This window comes from Helianthus annuus, chromosome 8 (genome assembly GCF_002127325.2).
Source record: "Helianthus annuus cultivar XRQ/B chromosome 8, HanXRQr2.0-SUNRISE, whole genome shotgun sequence".
Lineage (NCBI taxonomy): Eukaryota > Viridiplantae > Streptophyta > Magnoliopsida > Asterales > Asteraceae > Helianthus > Helianthus annuus.
Window position 1 is genome coordinate 111,487,031 of NC_035440.2, and position 24,000 is coordinate 111,511,030.

At 38.9% G+C, this 24,000-nt stretch overlaps 2 protein-coding genes across 2 annotated transcripts; one reads left to right on the plus strand and one right to left on the minus strand.

The window, feature by feature from the left end:
- Nucleotides 1–239: 239 nt before the first annotated feature.
- LOC110870528 lies at nt 240–1,550 on the minus strand. Its single transcript, XM_022119706.1, has one exon. The coding sequence runs from the start codon at nt 1,548–1,550 to the stop codon at nt 240–242; it is 1,311 nt and encodes a 436-aa protein (XP_021975398.1).
- A 1,489-nt stretch (nt 1,551–3,039) lies between these two features.
- On the plus strand, nt 3,040–10,889 carry LOC110870527 (extensin-like). Its single transcript, XM_022119705.2, has 2 exons — nt 3,040–3,158; nt 9,815–10,889. The coding sequence occupies exons 1-2, from the start codon at nt 3,040–3,042 to the stop codon at nt 10,887–10,889; spliced, it is 1,194 nt and encodes a 397-aa protein (XP_021975397.2).
- The last annotated feature ends 13,111 nt before the right edge of the window (nt 10,890–24,000 follow it).

Here is a 24,000-nt window from a genome sequence, read left to right on the forward strand (position 1 = left end):
CGCAAATCAATTTTGGAAAAAATGCGTGCCCCATGTAAGTGATCAAGTAAGTCATCGAACCTCGGTATCGGGAAGCGATATTTAACGGTAATTTTGTTAACCGCACGGCTGTCTACGCACATCCGGAAAGTGTCGTTCGGTTTGGGAACCAAAAGTGCCGGTTCCTCACACGGGCTCATGCTCTCCCGTATCAACCCTTTTTCTAACAACTCTTGCACCTGTCGATTCAATTCATTAAATTATGTGGGGTTCATACGGTAGGGTGGTTTGTTGGGAATACTAGCTCCGAGAATAAAATCGATGGCATGTTGAATGTCTCGCATCAACGGAAGACCGGACGGTATTTCTTCCGGGAAAACATCCGCGTACTCGGTTAACAGTGGCTGGACCGGTTTTGGAACGGTGTTGATGTCGACATTTGGTTCGGTGAGAAAGAGACCGAAAATAACTTGGGGTGGTTCTGTTTTAAGCAGCGTGGCAAAAACTGACTTCGGCACTAGAGTGGAGGAGCCGGGATCTGTCCGAGGGTCACAAGGAGCTAGTGTAATATTCACGCCATCTTTTTTAAACGAATAAGTATTCCGAAAACCGTCATGCTTGGCCCTTCGATCGTATTGCCATGGTCGTCCTAATAAAAGGTGACAAGCGTCCATTGGAAGGACTTCGCACCAAACCTCATCGGCGTACTTGTCACCGATCGAAAACTGAACTAGGCAACGGTGTGTGACTTTCAAAATGTTACCTTTTTTTAACCAAGTGAGCGGGTAGGGTTCCGGGTGATCGTGTAAAGGTAAGCTCAATTTTTCGACCATGGTAGAGGAGACAATGTTTTCGCAACTACCGCCATCTATAATAACAGTACACACTTTACCTTTAGCTGTGCACTTTGTTCGAAAAATGGTGTTTCGGAGCCACAAAGTGTCGTCCGAGGGGTCAGAGACGGTGGTATGTAAGACCCGTTGGATGACCAAAAGCTCACCGGTATCGGGTAAGACAAGGTGGGATTCGGGTTCGGGTTTGTCATCGGTGTCGGTATCGTAAACGGGCTTGGGTTCGTCAATAAGGGCAACAACTTGTTTATTGGGGCATTCCCGTTTTAAGTGGCCCAACCTGTGGCACTTGTAACAAAGTTGGGCTTGGTTTTGGGCCGAAGAAGGTATGACGGGTAGGGGTTGGGCCGGTAACTTGCTGGGCTCGGTTTTAATAGAATTGGAAGGGGCTGTGATGGGCCTTGGGGTGGATACTCGGGTGGTGAACTTGCCTTTTAATGCCAATTGTTTTTCAACCCGATGTGCTAATAGACAAACATCCGAAAACGACCAATATTGTTGTAAGCTGACAACATCAGATACATCGGTTCTAAGAGCCCCCAAGAACCTTGCAATTATCTGCTCGTCTTCCTCATCAATACCACATCTCAATTGTTGTTGTTCAAACAACGTTATAAATTCCTCAACCGTTAAAGAACCATGTTTTAGATTATGGTACTCTAAAAAGGAATCCTCCTTGTGATTAACGGGCAAAAATTTATTTTTTAACAACCGTCTCATTTTTTCCCAAGTTTTAACCTTGTGTTTACCCTCCCGTTGACGTTGTTTCTGGACGTTTTCCAACCATAATGATGCATACTTACGAAAACGAATAGCCACAATTTTTACCTTTAAATTTTCTGGAATGTCACGTGTCACGTAGATCAAAAACTCGATCGACTGTTTGCAACCAGTCGATAAAATCATCAGCGTGGAGCCGTCCTTCGAATTCCGGTATTTCCGTCCGTAACCCGAGGGCTCGTAGTGGATCAGCCGGTGGTCGTGGAGGAGACGGTGGTTGGCGTTGGTGTCGGGCAAAATCATTATGAAAATCGTCGTGTTGGTCGTAGTCATCCCACACGACTGAATTGGTTCGTTCATCATCATGTCTCTGATTTTGATTCTGCAAAAACTCATTCTCGAACTCGAGATCACGAATCTGATCCCTTAAATGATCAAGCTCGATGTCTCGCGGATCACGCTGATCAGGACCGCTGCCTCCGGCAGCGAATCTGCGGTGAATCTGTCGACGATCTCTCCAATTAGACATCCTACGAACCTGAAGCTGCTGATACCACTTGATACGGATTCGTATAAGTGCAAGCTAGAACCCTAGCTTGAACCTTCCTTCGATCGATTGACGAAGAAAGAAAACACGTCCAAAAACCCTTGGCCGTAAACTTTGTCCTAATAGTTAGGAGAATTCAATTGTCAAAAAAACCTAGTTTCCAGCCATCTTATTCAATCACTTAAATAGTAAACCAAAACAAAGTTTAGGATAATCCAAATAAATAGAAAAATAAGTAAACAAATGGAAATAAAAAAACAACTATAACAATAGTTGTTTTCGGCTGGAAACGGACAAAGTCACACGGGCCAGCCCACTTAGCCACTTTCATGCATATCGTTTGGGCCCGGGTTGTGATGAGATGCTTGGGTCGGATCCGTATCACAATCGATACCGAATCGGTATTGGTACCGAAATACCGGTTACGGTACCGGTATATGAAGGTAAAAACCGGTAGTGAACCGTTACCAGGAACACCAAAAGTCGGTACTGAATTGGTACTTAATATCTTTCGGTTCGGGAAATTCGGTACCGGTACCCAGTACCATTTGCTCATCTCGGACCACGAGTTTCATAGGAACAACATCATTACCATACAACCTTTTTTGTTGATTTTTTTTGGTTATCTTTTAGTGTTTTTTTCTGCATTTTCTTTTTATTCTTGTCAACGGTTCCTTGCGCAACTTGCTCGTAGTGATTTTAAAACACATATAAACACAGACTAAATAACAAAAGAATTTCGCCGCAACGCGGCGACGGTGATAAACATAATTTTAATAAATATATATACCATTTCATCTTTCAAATTTTACACACAAATCTCAAACTCTCTTCTCTCAACTAGAAAGTATTTCAAAACCACCATTTATCATGTTTCCATTTAACAACGACCCAAACTCGTTTGATCTGAACCACTCGCATTACGCACATACTCAAGACAACATGTGGGTGGTGAATACCAATACTGGCCAAGGTGAGTATCAGCCATTACCGACGGAAAATTCCCCACGGCACACCATCCCCACAAAGTCGACAAATGTCCCCACCCGTCCAAATGTCCGGTAATTTCTTTTATTCCTCACAACCCCCATTTAGCCAATATATGTTTCCATCTATGTCTCCACCCATACCGAAAGCCAAGCTGTACTCGAAACTCAACCCGCATCTGAAACCCGCCCAACTTCATCCACATGTAGACATTGTAGAACGTGCTCCTAAAAAAGAGAAATGGTCAAGCACTGAGGAGTTAGCTTTTGGCACGAGCGTGACTCAACATTTTCGAAGATTCCATTATTTGTATATTTTTTATGTCAAATAAAATTATTAAATGTTTAACTTAAAAATATTTTAAATGTTTAAAATTGTTTATTTAAAATATTTTAATTGTTTAAATAGGCGATGATCAAGAGGCACTCATGTTTTGGGATCGCATTCGTAAAAAATTTTGGGGCCGCTATGAACCGTGAACTTTACCATACTAACGATTCATTATCGAGAAAATGGACGACAATGCGAACACAATCAACAACTTCAACAACATTTTCAACCGCCATACAAATAATCGTTAAAGAGGAAGCGATTTGAATTATGCGGACGTCATAATGATCGCCCATGATAAATTTAGATTACAATACGATTGCGCCTTTAACATGAAAAAAGCTTGGGAGCTACTTCGAAATTCTCCAAAGTAGTATCTTGTGCCACCAGTCAACCTAAGTCGATCGTCTAAGCGTTGCAAGAGTACTTCAAGCACACCGGAGCCGAATTCGTCTATAGGTAGATCAAATGCACGTTCCTATTTAGACCTAAACGACAACACCAACAACCTTAAGTTTAGAAACTGCAAGAATTGCAACACCCGCCCGGTAGAGATAAAATCAAGGAAGCTACAAGAGCCCGAGGCAAATCCTCGCCTACAACAACAAGGAATACGAGAAACTTGCTCGACTTCTCTCGATTAAGGAACACGAGCACCAATTGCAAATGGATAGGCAAAGGGCTGCTGATCTTAAGTTCCTTGAGAAGCCTACCTCACATCTCTTTGAGGAAGACCGTCTGATTTTTGAAGTTGAGTAACAATGTATTTTAGCTAAATATCTCAACAAAGAATAACTTTTTATATTTTTTGTTAGTTTAACTGTTATGTTATTTTTTTAATTAGTTTAAATGGTATTTTATTTTTTAGTTAGTTTAAATGGTATACAAAAAAGATAAATAAAAATTAAACAAATGATTGAGGGAGCTTTAATCCAGTGCTTGGGTATTATCTGAAGAAGGCAATGGAGCCCCCTGTTTATGTGGTGCAGACGTGGCGCTAAGGTGTAGCAGACTCCATTCCATACCGGTCAGCCTAAGGGTGTATGTTCACTATTAAAAAAAATCACCCCATAACCAAATGCCAGCCATTGCAAACTATAGATGAATAGTTTGTGGAACAAAAGTTTTATATTCAATTCATCCACCCCACAAGAGTGGTTCCATCTTTACCCAATAAGAAACAAAAAAATGAGATTAAATGCCAAATTTCTTATACTTATATGGAAGGAGTCCTTGAGCAACCGTTTCACATGCCAAGGCTCATGACTTTTCTACAAATGATGAACTAAGATCATAACATCCAATTATTTATGAGATCATTGTGGCATGCATACCAGATTCTCAAAGAAATCTTCAACGCTTTTGTTTAATCTAAAGATTTAAAACATTGGACGACTGAATCATGTTCGTCTTCGTTCATTAGCAAAAGTTAAACCTAGTTCATCAACCGTTGCACAAGATCTTGAACAAGTAGTTTATGAGATGGTTGATCAAGAGAACCCACTACCAAACCAACCACATTATGACCCCAATCCTCAAATTCCAGATCCACTAATCCCTCATAATGAAAACCAAAATCAACCACCAGCAAACCACTTACAACAGTTTAACCCAGCCCCACAAAACCAATGATGCGTTGCAAACACATCGTACTTTCCATTTATTTTTTGTATGTTTTCTTATAGTTTTCTAGTCGTTTTTGGGTCTTTTATAGCTTGTACTTACTAACTATGGTTTTTGTAGGTAAAAATGTGCAAATGGAGCTTATACGGATAGGGATGGAGCTAAAACGAGCACACGAGTGCAGACGGATAATCAAAACAACTTTTCTGACCAAATGGCGCATAGGTGCGTTTGTATTTTTTGTGTTTTTTTTTTGTTTGTTTAATAACCATTGCAACATTCAAGTGTGGGGAAGTTACGCGGACATGCCAGGTTAGGAATACTGAATCGATATGCATCAAGGTCAATGCGTGTTTGATAGGGGATTTAAGTGTTCCTGAAAAGGAACTCAAGAAGCATTTAATCAGGTCTACGTGCTTTTTCCTTATTTCTTTGTGGTTGTTTGTTGATGAAACTTGGTGGTGTGAAATAATTGTTTGTGTTGGGAATGGTTTATTTTGTTATTTTAGTTGTATAAGTCTGGGTTGTTGGGGAGTCTAGTCGCTTAAAGTCTTGGTTGGACTGAAATGGTAAACTGCACATTTTGAGCTTGAAAAACCCATACGTGGGGACAATGTATCCCCAAGTGTGGCGATGAAGGGATTTTTTTTTTAAATGTTTGCTTTTAAGTGACCTAATTGGGCATAAAAGCGATTGTTCTGTACATGCCAATTTGCGTGTTTGGGTAGATGTCCTTAGTCATGGTCTAGTTCTTTGAAATGCAGAATCAACAGTTTCGGCAAATGTTTTCTAGAAACTGTGTAGAATTGTCTAACTAGTGGTAACAAGTTATTAGCACAATAAATACATGCACACATCAGTAACCTTATTTCTCCACTCTGGTGAGACCTTGAGCGTACTAGAACGGTTGGGTTATTTGGTTTGTCTGTGTGACACCACGTCAAAACGTGTCCAAATTATATATAGACACGTGTCCTGAACTTTAAACGCGTGGAAATTTTGTGAAGGACTTAAAGTGTCAACATGCAAATCTTGGGCCTCTGAATGACACTACACGGAAGATATATTCTTAATCAAGAGATTAGATGAATATGACGAACCGTGTGAATGTAATCTAAAGATTATAAGGCTTCGGGAATTTAAAACGTGTCAACATGTTAATTCTACCTCTGAGTAACCGTTTAATGCCCTCAAGGCTTTGTAAAATTTTAAATTCATTCCCATGCAAATCTGATAATGAATGCATTATTATCCGGTTAAAATTGTGATAAATTAACCAACCTTCCAAGAAATAAGAATGCATGTGCAATATCGACAAATTTTCACATACGGCAAATTTCTACAACTCCAAGGAAGACATATATGCATGGCATAGTAAATTGAGCATGGCAGGACTGATCATTTGGACTATTACACTGAATTATGGTTCAAGATTCGGACATTGAAATGCATGGTGAAGTGTATAAAAAATTTGAAAATTTTTGTCTTCTGGTCATCGGTTACGGACCGTATTGCCCTAGGCTTACGGTCCGTAAAAGAGGTAACTGGGCGATGTAAATCAGGCTCGGATACGAACCGCATACATTATGTCTTACGGTCCGTAAGAGCTGGATATGGTCCGCAAGACTACTAGCTTACGGTCCGCAAGCCTGTCGCTTGGCAGAAGTTATAGACAGATGTGTGTAAAGCTGATAAACCGACTTAAACTCAAAATTTTCGAAACCATGGATCATTGGACGGTATATACAAACCACTAGGACACCTGGGGTGATCCTAGGGCCTTCCATAACAGCTGGGATTAATCCAAGAGTTTGTGATCAAGTATAAATAGGACTTTTGAGTTGAGCTCTCATACCTCATTTGCAACAATTGCTAATCTACTACTTCTGGAGCATTGCAAGGACTTGGAGAAGACTATCAAGTGTAGAAAAGATTACCTGGACCTTTAGTAAGCCTCTAATTACCTGTTTAGTCCTTGTAGTTAGCCTAATTATCTAAAAGTCAAACTTGACGTAATTTAAGTTTGACTTTCGTTTTATTTTCATATGGTTTAACTACTGATCAAATTGAAAGTAGTTATAAGACCACATTAGTATAGGTGATTAACCCTTAAAAGGGCATCTCCTAATTATCTCGTTTGACCAGTTAATTGTCGGGTCAAAGTAGTTTGACAAAAAGTCAAACTGGACAGAAATTACAAATATGATTAAAACTAAAAACCAAAGGTTCTAAATTATATTTAAGCATTCTAATAACTTGGTAATTAATATTTAAACATGTTCTATCAGTCCTAACCCGGCAATTAATAGTCTAAGGTCTGTTTATAACCGAAAGTCGCAAAAGCTTGACTTTTGCTTTGACTTTCAGTTCTGACCCGTTCAAGCTTAATTCTTCTATGATTTAAGCTTCCATTAGGACCACATTACTTAGTAGTATAACCCTTTGGATTTATATTGCATGATGCCTAGTGGTTTGAATTATATGCACTTGATCGTGATTATGCTTAATAATGCCTTAAACGCCCTTTTTGCATAAAACTAAGATTTTTAGCAATGTGAATGGCTAATACCTTTGCTACTGATATTAAAACATGTCCCGAAAATTTGACATCAGTTCTTGGTCCTAAATAGGAGTTATGCTCGATATCGTAATTAGAAGCTTCTTATTAGTTAATTTGCGATATCTTGCATAATGCATGTTTAAACTTGGATTTTGAACCAAAACTCATTACCTACTGTTAAGATATTATTTTTAGGAAATTTTAAGAATTTTGGACAGATTATTATCTGTTTAAAACATAGAGTTCTTGTATGATTCGGTTAATAACGATAATACCCTTTTTAAGCATAAAATGAGATTAACAAAGGATTTGAATGCCAAACCTTTTTCTACTGATTTCATATATTAAATAAATTATTTTGAGCATTCAAAACTGATCAAAACCTTAGATTCACATAAAAGATCTTGATTATCGTCAATAAGCGAGTTTTACGCTAAATAGGTGCATAGTATGGTTTAAAACCATATTTTACATCTAAGACTTGTTACCTACTGAAATTTTAAACAAATTTAAATATTTTTACAGTAGGTATAAGTTATGAACTCAGGTTTCCAAAAATGCCCTTAAAAGCCTATGTGAAATGACCAAAATGCCCTTTCGGGACATAGTTTGGTCATAAATAGTAAATTTCACATATGTGTAATATCTTACTGATGTAATGAGGTAAACTAAATATTTTTACTGATTAGAAAGGACCAGAACTTCAGTTTCTTATAAAATCTCTTTTATGAGTATAAAAATTACCAAAATGCCCTTACGGGACTTAAAATGGTTTAAATACTTTTTGGGCATATATGTTAACATAGTACTGATGTATTAACATATTTTAAGCATAATAGCAATTAAGACCTGCATATAATTCATTTGGTTACCCGTTACGCATTTATGCGTTCGGATCGGTTACGTGACTAGTTTACGTAAAATAGTCGAAACGGGCTTAACCTTATCATTTAATTCTCATTTTCCAGAATGCATTTAGTTTACCCATATTATACAAGTGTCCAAGCTTGTCGGGTCTAAATCACATTCTATCCCGGTCTTCGCTTAATCTAGCGTTTAGAATCGTAAGGTTTCCTTCTAGCTAGCCGGTCTAAGTCCTTGACTTAATTAAAGACCCGTTAGCATCCTAATAGGTTAATTAAACCTTTTATACAGATTAAATAGCTTCCAATAAAAACTGCCTTCTAGAACCTTAGGAATTTTACTGCTATCACCAGGTAAATAGTTTTAACTTATTTTCCCTATACGGGCTTGGGATACGGTATATTAATACCGCTTGGTCGGGTATGAGATTATTTAGTCGGATTGTGATTTTATAAATCCGCATAACCCGTTTTAATCTGTATTGTTTGATAACATAAACATTTGGTGGTTATCGACCGTGTCCTGAATATCCTTGGCTCATTTAAGTTAATAATGGCCACGACCTGTGCACGGGGTGCGGGCATGCACCCGACAGATGCAAATGCTAAATATTAAATTACCCACAAGTTGGGGATAACTCCTTTGTGGGTTCTATAAGTGGTGAGTCAGTTAATCATGTCCGGCTTACAAACCGGCCCCACATGTATGACAAACATGTAAAACTGTATACAAGATTTTATTAAATTGTCCCAAGTTATAAATGATTTGTGCCATGTGCACCTAAATCAATTTTCTTAAATGTCTTCAAAACGAGTCAATTAAATTGTATTTACCAGTGTAAACTGACGTATTTTCCTAAAGATTGATTGATAGGTACTTCCCGAAATAGGCTGGAGCTATAGGGTGTCTTAGAGGATCTTGCAAATCTATAAGATACCTGAAATCTGTAGTTTTTGTTTCTTTGTACATTATGATCCGCCTGTGGATCTTATTACATTCCCGTCTGTATTATTCATGTACTCGAACATCAGACAGTGTGGTTTGTAATAGTTAATTACCCAGCCTTCCGCTGTGCTATATTATTATGTGTGTTAACAATGATGATATCAACTACGTCACGATACTCCCCGCCGGGCCCACCGGTAATATGTGGAAATATCGGGGTGTGACAGGTTGGTATCAGAGCCAACATTGAGTGAATTAAACACTAACCTTTTGTGTTTAATCTCAATGACACGATAAGCACATTCCTTAGACTCTCGAGTCTAGGCAAATGACCTAGGATGTATCTTTAACTTTCCTTTGCTGTTATTATGTTTTATTTTATTTTATTTTGTTTTCTTGTTTTAACAGGAAGTTCATCAACATGCCTCCAAGAGTAAGGGGAAGAGGCAAGGGTCCCATGCGAGGGGGACCGTCGACAGCAGGACCATCTCATAGTCGCACTCCATCGGCGTCCTTTTCTACCTCTGACTCTCACGATCTGTGGGGTCAACCTTTTGAGCCAGCAAGACATTCTGTCTCTCTAAGCTCATCGCCTTCTTTCCACCCGTCCTTTGGGCCACTTGTTCCTGATGAACCCCAACACTCACACCACTCTCAGCAATCTCATCATTCTCTCGAGTCTTACCAGTCGCACCACTCTTTGCAATCCCATTCGTTCCACCATTCTGATTCCCTCTACTCCCCGGGGCAATTTAACCCGAACGATTATGTTAACGATTTTCTTGGTTACAACCCTTTGGGCCCTGAGGACCATTTTTCTCAGGAGATGGAAGCGGACGATGATCCAGATCCGGAGATGCGGACCGGAACGCCGGGCCACCTAATAAGCATATCAAGCGGATCTCCTTTTCAGGGATCACCTTACCATGGGCCCGACTCGTTCCACGAGAAAATGGCCACATATGATTGGTTCTTTACCCCATCATACCACAGCTCTCCAGCCCAACCACCTTTGGTTGAACCCCAACTCCAAGCTGTTTCACCACCGCTACTTCCTGTAGAGGAGCCACCGCAGCCACCTCCCGAGCCTCCGAGGCAAAGGAGGAACGCACATATGTCCGTGCGGGGAGGACCTCGTTTCAGTTCTCCCCAGGGTTCGAATTCTTATCCCTCTATTCCGGAGGACCCCCAGATGGGTGGGCCCTCGAATGCGGCGCCGGAGATTGAACCTCCGCCAGCTTCTTATGCACCACCTCAGCCGCCTATGGGTTTTGATAACCCAATCCCGACCTACTCAGGTTCTTCTGGGTATAATCCTTATGAAAACCCATCAGACTATGGAACTCAAGACCCGTACCTTACGGCTGCGCAGTATCATCACCTTTACCCTTCTTCTTACCCTCCAGTTCTTCCAACTGGATACCCGGTACAGGGTTATCAGTACCCACCGTACCAGCAACCTCCTCCACAGCAGCAGCAGTAGCAGCAACAGACTCAAGAAATCCTGGAGAGGTTAGATAGGGTTGAGCACAAGGCTAGGAAAAACAAGGAAAAGCATAACAGCTTCATGAAAGGCCTTGCAAACCTTATCAAAGGGAAGAAGAAGTAGGGGATTGATAATTTTCTTGGTTGTTTGTAATCATGTCCCTGTGGGGACATTTGTTTAATTTCTGTATCGAAGTCCCTGCGAGGACTTATTTTCTTATTTCTGTAAGCCCCTGTGAGGGCAGTTTGTCTTTTCTAAGTCCCGTTTAGGGCACCTGTACTTGTTCCAAGTTTAATGAAGTTTTATCTTTGGTTTTTAATTATGTATTTTGTTACATCATGTTATATCTTTTCAATTTATAATTGATCCGCCAAAGAAAACTCTTAGAGGTATAACCTAGCCAAAGTATTAATTGGCTACGATGGTACAACCTTTTTAAGATAACAAATCTCTGTTAACATCTGAAAACATGTTGACATTCCTAGCTGTGCGGTACGAGAAACCACACAAGCTTCCAAAAGGTACTTGGATCTTTCCAAGTTACATATAGCCCATATGATCACTGCGTATCATGGCTAATAAACATCAATTCGATGTTTACACCAAGACATCCCTTAGAGATGTATGCTTATAAGCAAAGGTGTAATAATGACAACGAAAGTTCATAACTTCTTGTCAATAAGGCGATGAACTTTGTTCGACCCTTAAAAGATCATTGATCCAAGAGATCGGTGGTTAAATCATAAGTCGTCCCTGTGACAAGCTTCCTAAGCTATATAAATGTCCTTCGAGACGAGTTTAATGGTAGATAAAATGTCTTTCATGACATTGGCAGTTGTGAAAATTCTATCTTCCCCTGCCTAATAGCATAAATAATAGTGTATTCTCTTGATCTTTACTTATTATTTGAAATGGTCCAAATGGTTTAACAATACCATGACCATCTAATCATCAATGCGATGTATCTATATATAATTTAAATAATTATTATTGTTTGGTTATAGTATTCAGAAATGGCTGGCTCAGATGAAGCAAACAGTCATCCTGCAGAAGGCAACACCAGGATTAATATCACTGGTGCCGAACTTCAAGCGATGATCACCGTGGCAGTTTCTCAAGCGGTAGATGCTAAATTTAAAGAGCCGAGTATTGTTCGGTCTCAAACTCATTCAAAAACCCATTCTCAGCCACACACTCATAAGAAGAGTGAGTCTCTTCACTCATCTAACCAGGGTAGTGAACCCAAGAAGCAGTTAGTCTTTGAGTCAACCCCTAGGCACACCAAAGGTTGTACTTACAAGTACTTTGTCTCCTGTAAGCCAAGAGACTTTACAGAAGAAAAGGGGGCGATTGATTGTATGAAGTGGTTAGACGAGATGGAGACTGTGATAGACATTAGCGGATGCGCTAAGGAGGATGTGGTCATGTTTGTGTCCCAATCGTTTAAGGGCGATGCCCTCACATGGTGGAAGGCGCTAGTACAGTCCACCGGAAAAGTTCATTTGTACAATCTCTCGTGGGAGGAGTTTGTTGACTTGGTGAAGGACACTTACTGTCCTCAGCACGAAGTAGAGAGGATAGAGACTGATTTCCTCACTCTTGTGATGAAGGATCTAGATTGTAGATCCTATGTGACTAGCTAGTCACTCCTGGCCCCTGAAGTTAAGGGAAATGTTAAAGCCTCTAAGCCAGCCACTTATAGATCCGCTGTGGATCTATCATTGTCCCTCACTTTGGATGTAGTGAGGAGTCGGGCGAAGAAGACTACTGAAGAGGGAAAGAGGAAAAGAGAGGATGACCAGTCTTCTCAATAAAACAAAAAGGGCAAAGGGAACTCTGGTTCCAAAAAGGGGCAATCAGGCGATAAGCCCAGGTGCAAGACTTGTCACAAAATGCACTTTGGAAAGTGCAATCGAGACCCACAGGCCAAACCATGTGGGATCTATAAAAAGAAGGGGCACAAGTCTGTTGAGTGCCGGAATATCAAGGATGCAACCTGTTATGGTTGCAATGAGAAGGGGCACATTAAAACCAATTGCCCCAAGAATGCAAAGAAGCCTGAAGAGGCGAAAAAGAACAATGCCAGAGTGTTCCAGATGCAAGCAAGGGAAGCGATGAATGACGAGAACATCATAACAGGTACCTTCCTCATCAATAATATTTATGCTAGAGTCTTATTTGATTCTGGTGCTGATAAGTCCTTTGTTGACCATAAGTTCTGTAAGTTGTTAAATTTGCCTATTAAGACTCTAGACATAAAATATGAGGTAGAGCTTGCTGATGGTACCTTAGAAACAGCTTCAACTCTTCTTGATGGATGTTCCATATCCGTTAAGAATCATTCTATCCCGTTATCCCTCCTGCCAATGAAATTGGCTGGTTTTGATATAGTTTTAGGCATGGATTGGTTGTCGCATAACCAAGCCCAAATTGCCTGCGATAAAAAGCTTTTGGTGAAACAGTCACCATTCAAGGAGATACACAATATGAGTTGCCCAACAATGTGTCTATTCTCAAGGTATCCCAGTGCTTGAAAAGTGGATGTGTCATTTACATGGCACAGGTGACTGTGAATGATCCAAAGCCGAAGATTGAAGACATCCCAACCATCTCAGAGTATCCTGATGTCTTTCCTGACGAGTTACCTGGATTACCTCCTGATAGGCAAATAGAATTCAGGATAGATATCCTTCCAGGATCTGCGCCTATAGCACGAGCTCCGTATCGTCTAGCGCCTACTAAAATGAAAATGCTCAGAACTCAGTTAGATGATTTATTGGAAAAGGGTTTCATTCAGCCTAGCTCTTTACCTTGGGGAGCTCCAATTCTGTTCGTGAAAAAGAAGGACGGATCAATGCGCTTATGCATTGATTACCATGAACTGAATAAGGTAACAATAAAAAATCGTTATCCTCTACCCAGGATCGATGATTTGTTCGATCAACTTCAAGGAGCGAGTTATTTCTCAAAGATTGATTTGAGATCTGGGTATCATCAACTCAAGGTTCGAACTGAAGATGTTCCGAAGACGGCATTCAGAACAAGGTATGGACATTTCGAATTCTTAATGATGCCTTTTGGGCTCACTAATGCACCTGCAGCATTCATGGATCTCATGAATAGAGTCTGCAAACCATATTTAGATAAGTTTGTCATTGTCTTTATAGACGACATACTTATTTACTCTCGTAGCCAAGTGGAACATGAAAAGCACCTTAGGTGTATCTTAGGACTGCTTCGATAGGAGAAATTGTATGCCAAATTCTCCAAGTGTGAGTTTTGGATTCGCAAAGTCCAGTTCCTTGGACATGTTGTCAGTGAACAGGGCATCCAAGTGGATCCTGCTAAGGTAGAAGCTGTTATGAATTGGGAAGCGCCTAAGACACCTACGAAAATTCATAGCTTTCTGGGTTTAGCTAGATACTATAGAAGATTCATTGAGAACTTCTCAAGAATAGCTGCACCATTAACCACCTTGACCCGTAAGAATGTGAAGTTTGATTGGGGTCCTAAGCAGCAGGAATCTTTTGAGATTCTAAAGCAAAGATTGAGTAATGCTCCGGTATTATCTTTACCGGAAGGAATTGAAGATTTCATTGTATACTGTGATGCTTCACACACCGGCATGGGGTGTGTACTTATGCAGCGAGGCAATGTAATCGCCTATGCATCGCGACAGTTAAAAGTGCATGAAAAGAATTACACCACCCATGATTTAGAATTAGGCGCTGTTGTTTTCGCGCTAAAGTTGTGGAGACATTACTTATATGGGACTAAATGTGAGATCTATTCGGATCACAAAAGTCTCCAACATCTGTTCAATCAAAAAGAGCTCAATATGTGGCAACGTCGTTGGATGGAAACTCTGAATGATTATGAATGCGAAATTCGCTACCATCCAGGTAAGGCAAACGTGGTTGCTGGTGCTCTAAGCTGAAAGGAAAGGGTTAAGCCGATTAGAATCAATGCCAAGAGTATTGAGTTGAAGAATAGTCTGAATGAAAGACTATTAGTTGCATAGAAAGATGCTGTTTTGGAAGTTAATCTTCCAAATGAAAAGTTAGGTGTAACTGCTCAACAGTTAACACCTAGGAAGGATGGAATCCTCAGGATGGGTGGAAAAATTTGGGTTCCTATTCAAGGAGGACTTCGAGATGTGATCCTTCAGGAGGCCCACAACTCTAAGTACTCAGTTCACCCTGGAGGTGACAAGATGTACCAAGATTTGAAGGCTAATTATTGGTGGATAGGTTTGAAGAAATCTATTGCCACCCACGTAGCTAAGTGCCTGACATGTGCTCAGATTAAAGCTGAACACCAAAAGCCATCAGGTCTTCTTCAACAGCCAGAACTCCCTACGTGGAAGTGGGAGATGGTAACCATGGATTTTATAACCAAGTTGCCTAAGATAAAGCATGGAAACGACACCATGTGGGTTATTGTTGATAGACTGACAAAGTCAGCACATTTCTTGCCCATCAAGGAGACTCATAGCTCCGACAAGTTAGCCCAGTTGTACGTTGATAAGATTGTAACTCTTCATGGTGTACCGGTATCTATTATCTCGGATAGAGATACTAGATACACCTCTCATTTTTGAAAAAGTTTCCAACAATCTTTGGGCACTCGTTTGAATTTTAGTACTGCTTACCACCCTCAGACTGATGGACAGAGTGAGCGTACTATTCAAACCTTGGAAGACATGCTTCGTGCATGTGTTATTGATTTAGGCGGTAGTTGGGATGACCACCTGCCATTGATCAAGTTCTCCTATAACAATAGCTACCATACCAGCATTCAAGCTGCGCCTTTTGAGGCATTATATGGTAGGAAATGCAGAACGCCTGTCTGTTGGGCAGAAGTAGGAGAAGCTCAGTTATCAGGACCCGAGATAGTCCTTGAGACAACGGACAAGATTGTCCAAATTCGTTATCGCCTAAAAGCGGCCAGAGATAGACAGAAAAGTTATGCTGATAAGAGGCGTAAACTTCTAAAGTTTGAGGTAGGTGATAAGGTTTTACTGAAAGTGTCACCCTGGAAAGGTGTGATGCGTTTTGGTAAAAAGGGCAAGTTGAGCCCTAGATATATCGGACCATTCGAGATTATCGAATGTGTCGGCAGTGTAGCTTATAAGCTAAACTTGCCAGAGGAGCTGAGTGGAATTCATAACGTGTTCCACGTTTGTAATCTCAAGAAATGCCTAGCTGATGAATCGCTAGCTATGTCTCATAAAGATGTTCAAGTTGATAAAATCTTGAGATTCGTGGAAAGACTAATATCGATCGAGGATCGACAAGTTAAGAAGCTCCGAAGAAGGTATGTACCAATAGTAAAGGTCAAATGGGACGCTCGCAGAGGTCCTGAGTATATGTGGGAAGTCGAGTCCACTATGAGACAGAAGTACCCTCACTTATTCCAGTAAATCTCGGGGTCGAGATTTCTTTTAAGGGGGTGAGGATGTGACACCACGTAAAAACGTGTCCAAATTATATATAGACACGTGTCCTGAACTTTAAACGCGTGGAAATTTTGTGAAGGACTTAAAGTGTCAACATGCAAATCTTGGGCCTCCGAATGACACTACACGGAAGATATATTCTTAATCAAGAGATTAGATGAATATGACGAACCGTGTGAATATAATCTAAAGATTATAAGGCTTCGGGAATTTAAAACGTGTCAACATGTTAATTCTACCTCTGAGTGACCGTTTAATGCCCTTAAGGCTTTGTAAAATTTTAAATTCATTCTCATGCAAATCTGATAATGAATGCATTATTATCCGGTTAAAATTGTGATAAATTAACCAACCTTCCAAGAAATAAGAATGCATGTGCAATATCGACAAATCTTCACATATGGCAAATTTCTACAACTCCAAGGAAGACATATATGCATCGCATAGTAAATTGAGCATGGCAGGACTGATCATTTGGACTATTACACTGAATTATGGTTCAAGATTCGGACATTGAAATGCATGGTGAAGTGTATAAAAAATTTGAAAATTTTTGTCTTCTGGTCATCAGTTACGAAGCGTATGGCCCTAGGCTTACGGTCCGTAAAAGAGGTAACTGGGCGATGTAAATCAGGCTTGGATACGGACCGCATACATTATGTCTTACAGTCCGTAAGAGCTGGGCGCAAGACCACTAGATTACGGTCCGTAAGCCTGTCGCTGGGCAGAAGTTATGGACAGATGTGTGTAAAGCTGATAAACCGACTTAAACTCAAAATTTTCGAAACCATGGATCATTGGACGGTATATACAAACAACTAGGACACCTGGGGTGATCCTAGGGCCTTCCATAACAGCTGGGATTAATCCAAGAGTTTGTGATCAAGTATAAATAGGACTTTTGAGTTGAGCTCTCATACCTCATTTGCAACAATTGCTAATCTACTACTTTTGGAGCATTGCAAGGAGGAGAAGACTATCAAGTGTAGAAAAGATTGCTTGGACCTGTAGTAAGCCTCTAATTACCTGTTTAGTCCTTGTAGTTAGCCTAATTATCTAAAAGTCAAACTTGACGTAATTTAAGTTTGACTTTCGTTTTATTTTCATATGGTTTAACTACTGATCAAATTGAAAGTAGTTATAAGAACACATTAGTATAGGTGATTAACCCTTAAAAGAGCATCTCCTAATTATCTCGTTTGACCAGTTAATTATCGGGTCAAAGTAGTTTGACAAAAAGTCAAACTGGACAGAAATTACAAATATGATTGAAACTAATAAACCAAAGGTTCTAAATTATATTTAAGCATTCTAATAACTTGGTAATTAATATTTAAACATGTTCTATCAGTCCTAACCCGGCAATTAATAGTCTAATGTTAGTTTATAACCGAAAGTCGCAAAAGCTTGACTTTTGCTTTGACTTTCAGTTCTGACCCGTTCAAGCTTAATTCTTCTATGATTTAAGCTTCCTAGGACCACATTACTTAGTAGTATAACCCTCTGGAGTTATATTGCATGATGCCTAGTGGTTTGAATTATATGCACTTGATCGTAATTATGCTTAATAATGCCTTAAACGCCCTTTTTGCATAAAACTAAGATTTTTAGCAATGTGAATGGGCTAATACCTTTGCTACTGATACTAAAACATGTCCCGAAAATTTGACATCAGTTCTTGGTCCTAAATAGGAGTTATGCTCGATATCGTAATTAGAAGCTTCTTATTAGTTAATTTGCGATATCTTGCATAATGCATGTTTAAACTTGGATTTTGAACCAAAACTCATTACCTACTGTTAAGATATTATTTTTAGGAAATTTTAAGATTTTTGGACAGATTATTATTTGTTTAAAACATAGAGTTCTTGTATGATTCGGTTAATGACGATAATACCTTTTTTAAGCATAAAATGAGATTAACAAAGGATTTGAATGCCAAACCTTTTTCTACTGATTTAATATATTAAATAAATTATTTTGAGCATTCAAAACTGATCAAAACCTTAGATTCACATAAAACATCTTGATTATCGTCAATAAGCGAGTTTTTTGCTAAATAGGTGGATAGTATGGTTTAAAACCATATTTTACATCTAAGACTTATTACCTACTGAAATTTTAAACAAATTTAAATATTTTTACAGTAGGTATAAGTTATGAACTCAGGTTTCCAAAAATGCCCTTAAAAGCCTATGTGAAATGACCAAAATGCCCTTTCAGGACATAGTTTGGTCATAAATAGTAAAATTCACATATGTGTAATATCTTACTGATGTAATGAGTATAAAAATTATCAAAATGCCCTTACGGGACTTAAAATGGTTTAAATACTTTTTGGGCATATATGTTAACATCCTACTGATGTATTAACATATTTTAAGCATAATAGCAATTAAGACCTGCATATAATTCATTTGGTTACCCGTTACGCATTTATGCGTTCGGATTGGTTACGTGACTAGTTTACGTAAAATAGCCGAAACGGACTTAACCTTATCATTTAATTCTCATTTTCCAGAATGTATTTAGTTTACCCATATTATACAAGTGTCCAAGCTTGTCGGGTCTAAATCACATTTGTTGGTGCATCCGTCTGTCGCCTACGTCTTGTATCTAGTCTTGTGTAGAGTTAGTGAGAATAGGGCACAGAATCTAAGAAAGTGAGTTTTGTCAGTGATTCCGCTTGAAATGACCACGTGTCATTTCAAGTGAAACCACAACATCATGATTCCCCTCGAGAGTGCTTAGTTCGTGATTTCGCTTGAGATGTTTAACTGAGTGATTCCGCTTGAATCTATCATGTCTCGTTCAAGTGGAATAACGTGGGCTATATATATGTGTTCATTGGAGCGAAATCAGTAGTAGTGTGTCATTGTCTTCCGGTGAGCCACGAAGTGCTGCCGAAGTGTTGTCGTGCATGTAAAAAGCTTTCTGATCAATAAAAACAACAGATTAAAGTGAATACAGCTGGAATAACGCTAATTCATTAGTTTCCGCCTCTTGAATTGGTGAAAAACTCTTTTGACCGACTCGTTTGGGTCTGAAAACGATCTTATAAGTGGTATCAGGGCTCAGGAGGAAGAGTTCTTGCCATTTCAGCTGTATTTTCTGATTTTCTACACCTTCTTCTTCAAAATCAAAATTTTTTTACGGTAAAACAGGCTCGAATTTTCACAGAACACTCGAAATCATGTTTTGATAAAACCTTGAAAGTTTCACAATTAAAATCGAGCTAAAACCTAAAATTTTTGAGATTCCGCTTGAAATCTTGTTCGGAAAAGATGACGTCAGGGTGATTCCGCTTGGATTGCTCTTTGATTTCGCTTGAGAATACACTGATTCCACTTCAAAACCGGGATTCCGCTTGAAAGTTAGAAGTTAATCCCGCTCGAAACAAAGTTTCCGCTTGAACCGGTGACTGATTTCGTTTGATTCCGCTTCAAAGACAGACTACGCTTGAAAGCTCAGCTGGTTATTCCGCTTCAAACCTTCAAAAGTTGATTCCGCTTGAACTTTCATAGTGATTCCGCTCCAAATACTGATTCCGCTTGAAAGGAGGATTTCAATTGAAATTGAAAATTTGTGAACTTTTGAAAATTGAATCATGGACAACGAGTTCTACAATGCCTTTGCTAGTCCTATCACAATTACTCAGAATGCTTTGCTTGAAAATGAAACCGGAATAACTCAAAAACCGCCTAAGCTTATGGACATTGATGATTATAACAGTTGCTCCGAACGCTTTGGTAACTGGGTTGAGGCATATCATTTGGATGCTTGGGATCATACTGAAGAACCATATTTCAGACCTCTTAGCAGTGATCGAAAAATGATACCAATTAAAGAATTAAGTCCTGATGAGAAAAAGAAATACAAAGATGAGAAGTTGATGGTTAGTTTGTTGCAACAGGCAATTAAAGAATACATCTTGATCTTACTTCAACATGATGGTAGTGCATATTCGATCTGGAAAGAATTAGAAGCAAAGTCTCTTGGTAATGAAGATTTGGTCAGAAACAAAGTGTCTCTAATGAAGAAAGAATTTGATTTATTTCGTGGTTTGAAATCAGAAAACACCAAGCAGATTATTGAAAGATATTGTAACTTGGAGAGAAATATGACGAAATTAGGCATCAAAAAGGATACAGATGAGCTGATTGAGAAACTAGCAGATGCGTTACCACATGATATTTGGGGAACGTATCTGATGATGTTAAGAAGCAACAGAAAAGAATATAAAAATCTAACACTGAGTGAATTTATTAAACATTTGGAAGCTCAAGAGATGGAGCAAAAAAAGATTGCCAGGATGAAGAACTATGATGGGGAACAAGACATCGACTTGTACTTTAAAAGCGGTGTTAGAGAAAAGACAAATTTTTCTCCAAAGGTTGAAACTTCTTTTAATGCGAAAGGTTCTTCTGAAAGTCCATCTCAGGGATCAAGCAGCACAACAGGATTTTCTTCATTTCCAACATATGATCCACAGTTTTCTACGACAAAGAGTGGCAAAATTCTTCAATGCAAGATTGCTTTAAAGCTTGAGAATGATCAGAATTATACTGAGGAAGTTGCTAAAAGTCACATGTCTTTGTTGGTGACCGTGCTTGAATCCTATGGAGGCTTAGTTGCAGGAAGGATCGGGAATCCAATGCTCACGAAAGAGGATTACGATCAAATTGATGCTGAGGAAATGGAATTGATAGATATTAAATGGTGCATGGCTAGTGTGTTGAGACGGGCTGAAAGTTTAAACAAATTACAGGCAGAGATGATTTTCGCGAGGCACACGTTTCAACTTTAGGTTTTGATAAATCTAAGGGGCATTTCAAGAGAGAGTGCACAAATCGAGAAGCAAGTGGAGCTCAAAACCCTTTCGGAAACAACGACTATCACAAGAAGGCGATTTATCATCAAGTTACACAACAGCCATATCAACAACAACAGGCACAACATCAAGCACAAACAGCACATGGTAGAAATGTGATTGAAGATTCAAAGAGAGCTTGTCTGGTTAATTAGGGCAAGGATAGTGGATTCAGTTGGGATAAATACATTCCAACGGACAGTAAAGTGTGCTTGGCAGATCAAGACGATGAAAAGTTGGCTGAAGGTTTCAGTTGGGACAATTATTGTCCAGACCAAGAATTCATGGCCAAAGAGATTTCAAATGTTAAAGCTTTTGTTGCTAATGCTTATGATGAGTATTGGGCAGAAAAATACAGAAAGCTTAGGGAAGCTGAAGAGGAGAAATGGAGAAAAATTGAAGAAGAGGAGGAAGAAGAAGACAGAAGAAAAGCTGAAGCTGAAGCCGAGAAAAAGAAAAAAGCTGAGGTATTTCAAGTGAGAAGAACAGTCAAAGAAGTTCCAGAGTTTGAGATCAAAACAGATGTTGAAGAAACCAAAGTTCCAGAAAAGTGTATGAATTGTGATTCTTTGATCAAGCAAAACAACGATTTGCTACACAACATCAAAAGGTTGAAAGAATCATATGATACATTGAACAGAGAAATGAACAAATACACCGAGTCGAATAGTGAACAAGCTGTAGCAATGAATACACTCAAAGGAGCTTACATGAGACAGCTTGATGACGTCAACTTCTACATAGAGAAGTGTGCTGAGCTGGAATTGAAGTTGGCATCACAAAGAATTGAAACTGAGAGAGTTAACAATTTATTAAAAAGTTACTCATGTTCTACTTTTGTTGTTGACAGGATTTATCCGATTGTGGAAAAATTGATGACGTTTGATGAAGAAAAGACTTCGGAAGAAAAGAAGTCTGAGACATAAGAAGAGAATGAAGTGGAAATTCCTAGTAAGAAATCAAGTGTTGTTTACAATAGATGTCCGCCCCCGGTCGAAAACGGATATTCACCTCGAAATCCAAATTCCGAAAGAGTCGAAAAGGAAATTAACTTACAATGGGAGTCTGTGTCGTCAGATAACTTACCAGAAAATATTGATGTCACATTCACATCGTCCGATACCGATCATGAGTCTAAGTTGATAAAAAGTTGGTCGATCAGGTCTTAGACAAAGATGACATAGAGGTGTCAAAACCGGAGTCCAAATCCGAGTCAAAGTCTGAGTCCGATACGACAAAGCCAACAATCAAAAATGACAAACGGGTTTATGATAAGGAATTTTTGCTATCAAAATCTAATTTGAATGACGAACCGGTCAAAGTAGCATATACTTTGAAAGATTCTGACAAATTATATTCTGATGAGATTTTTCCAATAAGAAGTGTTAAAATTAAAATAATTCAAAAGGTTTTCAAAATCACAGAAATTAACATTTCTGAAATAAAAGATTTAAATCTCACTGGAAAACCTAAACAATACACTTCAAGAGATCAACAAAAAATTTAACAAAAAAAATGGGTTACAATTATGGTTATAGGTTTCAAAAGAAACAAAACTACAATGGTAATTTCAAAAAGAAAGGTCTTGGGTTTAATCAACCGAAAAATTATAAAAATGAAAAAGTTTATAAACCAAAAACTGTGTTTGTTTCAGGAAAAACGACAGAAGCTGAGAAGGAGCAAGCGTTCAGAAATCAGACGAACAAAGATTTCCTTGCCAAGAAGCAAGAGAACACGAAGAAAAATGGTGCTCAGAAGACTACAGAGACGAGAACCTGTTTTCAATGTAAAACAGTCGGTCATATTGCCAGGAATTGTCCAAAGGCAATACAGACAAAACAGGGAGTCTCTGGTAAACTGAAAGAAAAAGTTGTTGAGAAAACTGAACTTACAACCAGAAAATTTACAGGCTTTGAAAATTCAACCTTTGAGATTGGTGAATGTTCAAAGAATGTGGTAAAAAGAAAAGAAATTCTGAAAAATCAAAAATGGGTTGTTAAGGGTTCAGGAAACAGTTCTGGTGATGAATTTGATTCCACAAAATCAGAGGAGCCACGTGTTGAAGAAAAGGTTGAGAAATCAGTTCTGACAGTGGATGATGTGAATTTTCCACCATTGAATGCTAAAAATTTGAAATCTAAAATTGGAAAAGTTGAAATTTCAAACCAATTCTTTCCTAAAAAGAAAGAATTGGATATTGAAAAAGCCTTTAACCCTGCAGTGAAAAACATTTTTGAAAAAATGATTGAAGGGAAAGCTAAAGGGGTTAAGGAATTTTATCAATTGAAAAGGAAAGATACAACCCCAAATGAGACTGAAAAGGTTACACCCAAGGAAGGTCAGGCTTGGGTGGATATATTTTTCAAAGAGTAAAAACCTGACATGCCGGAGCTCCCAAGTTGGTAATCGCAGAGCATGAATCGGCATCATTCTTGAAAAAGTTTTTTTAAAAAATTTAAATTGAGAAGTGTGAATTGCCGGAACTCCCAGGTTGGTAAGTGTGGAGTAGGAATCGGCACCTTGAAATTTCAACCAACAGATGGTAATTGGTTGAAAATGTTTGTTTGTTGTTCTTACAAGTGGTTAATCAAGGTCATTAAGTTGAACTTGATTTATCTATCATTCAAAAGTTTTGGTAAAGAAAGTGATGAAGTGACCCCAAACCTACAAGTGGTTGATATACAAACTAATTTTCCGAAAAAACCATTTTGATTAAAACAAACTTAAGTGTTTTGAAATCATAATGGGAAAATAGTTTGTTGTGAGGGGGAGTTCTGATT

What these genes read in the sequence shown, in the direction of transcription:
- LOC110870528 (XM_022119706.1), bottom strand. Translation starts at nt 1,550, where the DNA reads ATGAGACGGTTGTTAAAAAATAAATTTTTGCCCGTTAATCACAAGGAG.
- LOC110870527 (XM_022119705.2), top strand. Translation starts at nt 3,040, where the DNA reads ATGTGGGTGGTGAATACCAATACTGGCCAAGGTGAGTATCAGCCATTA. An exon ending in CCCACCCGTCCAAATGTCCG is followed by an intron (nt 3,159 to 9,814) that starts GTAATTTCTTTT and finishes TTGTTTTAACAG; the next exon opens with GAAGTTCATCAACATGCCTC.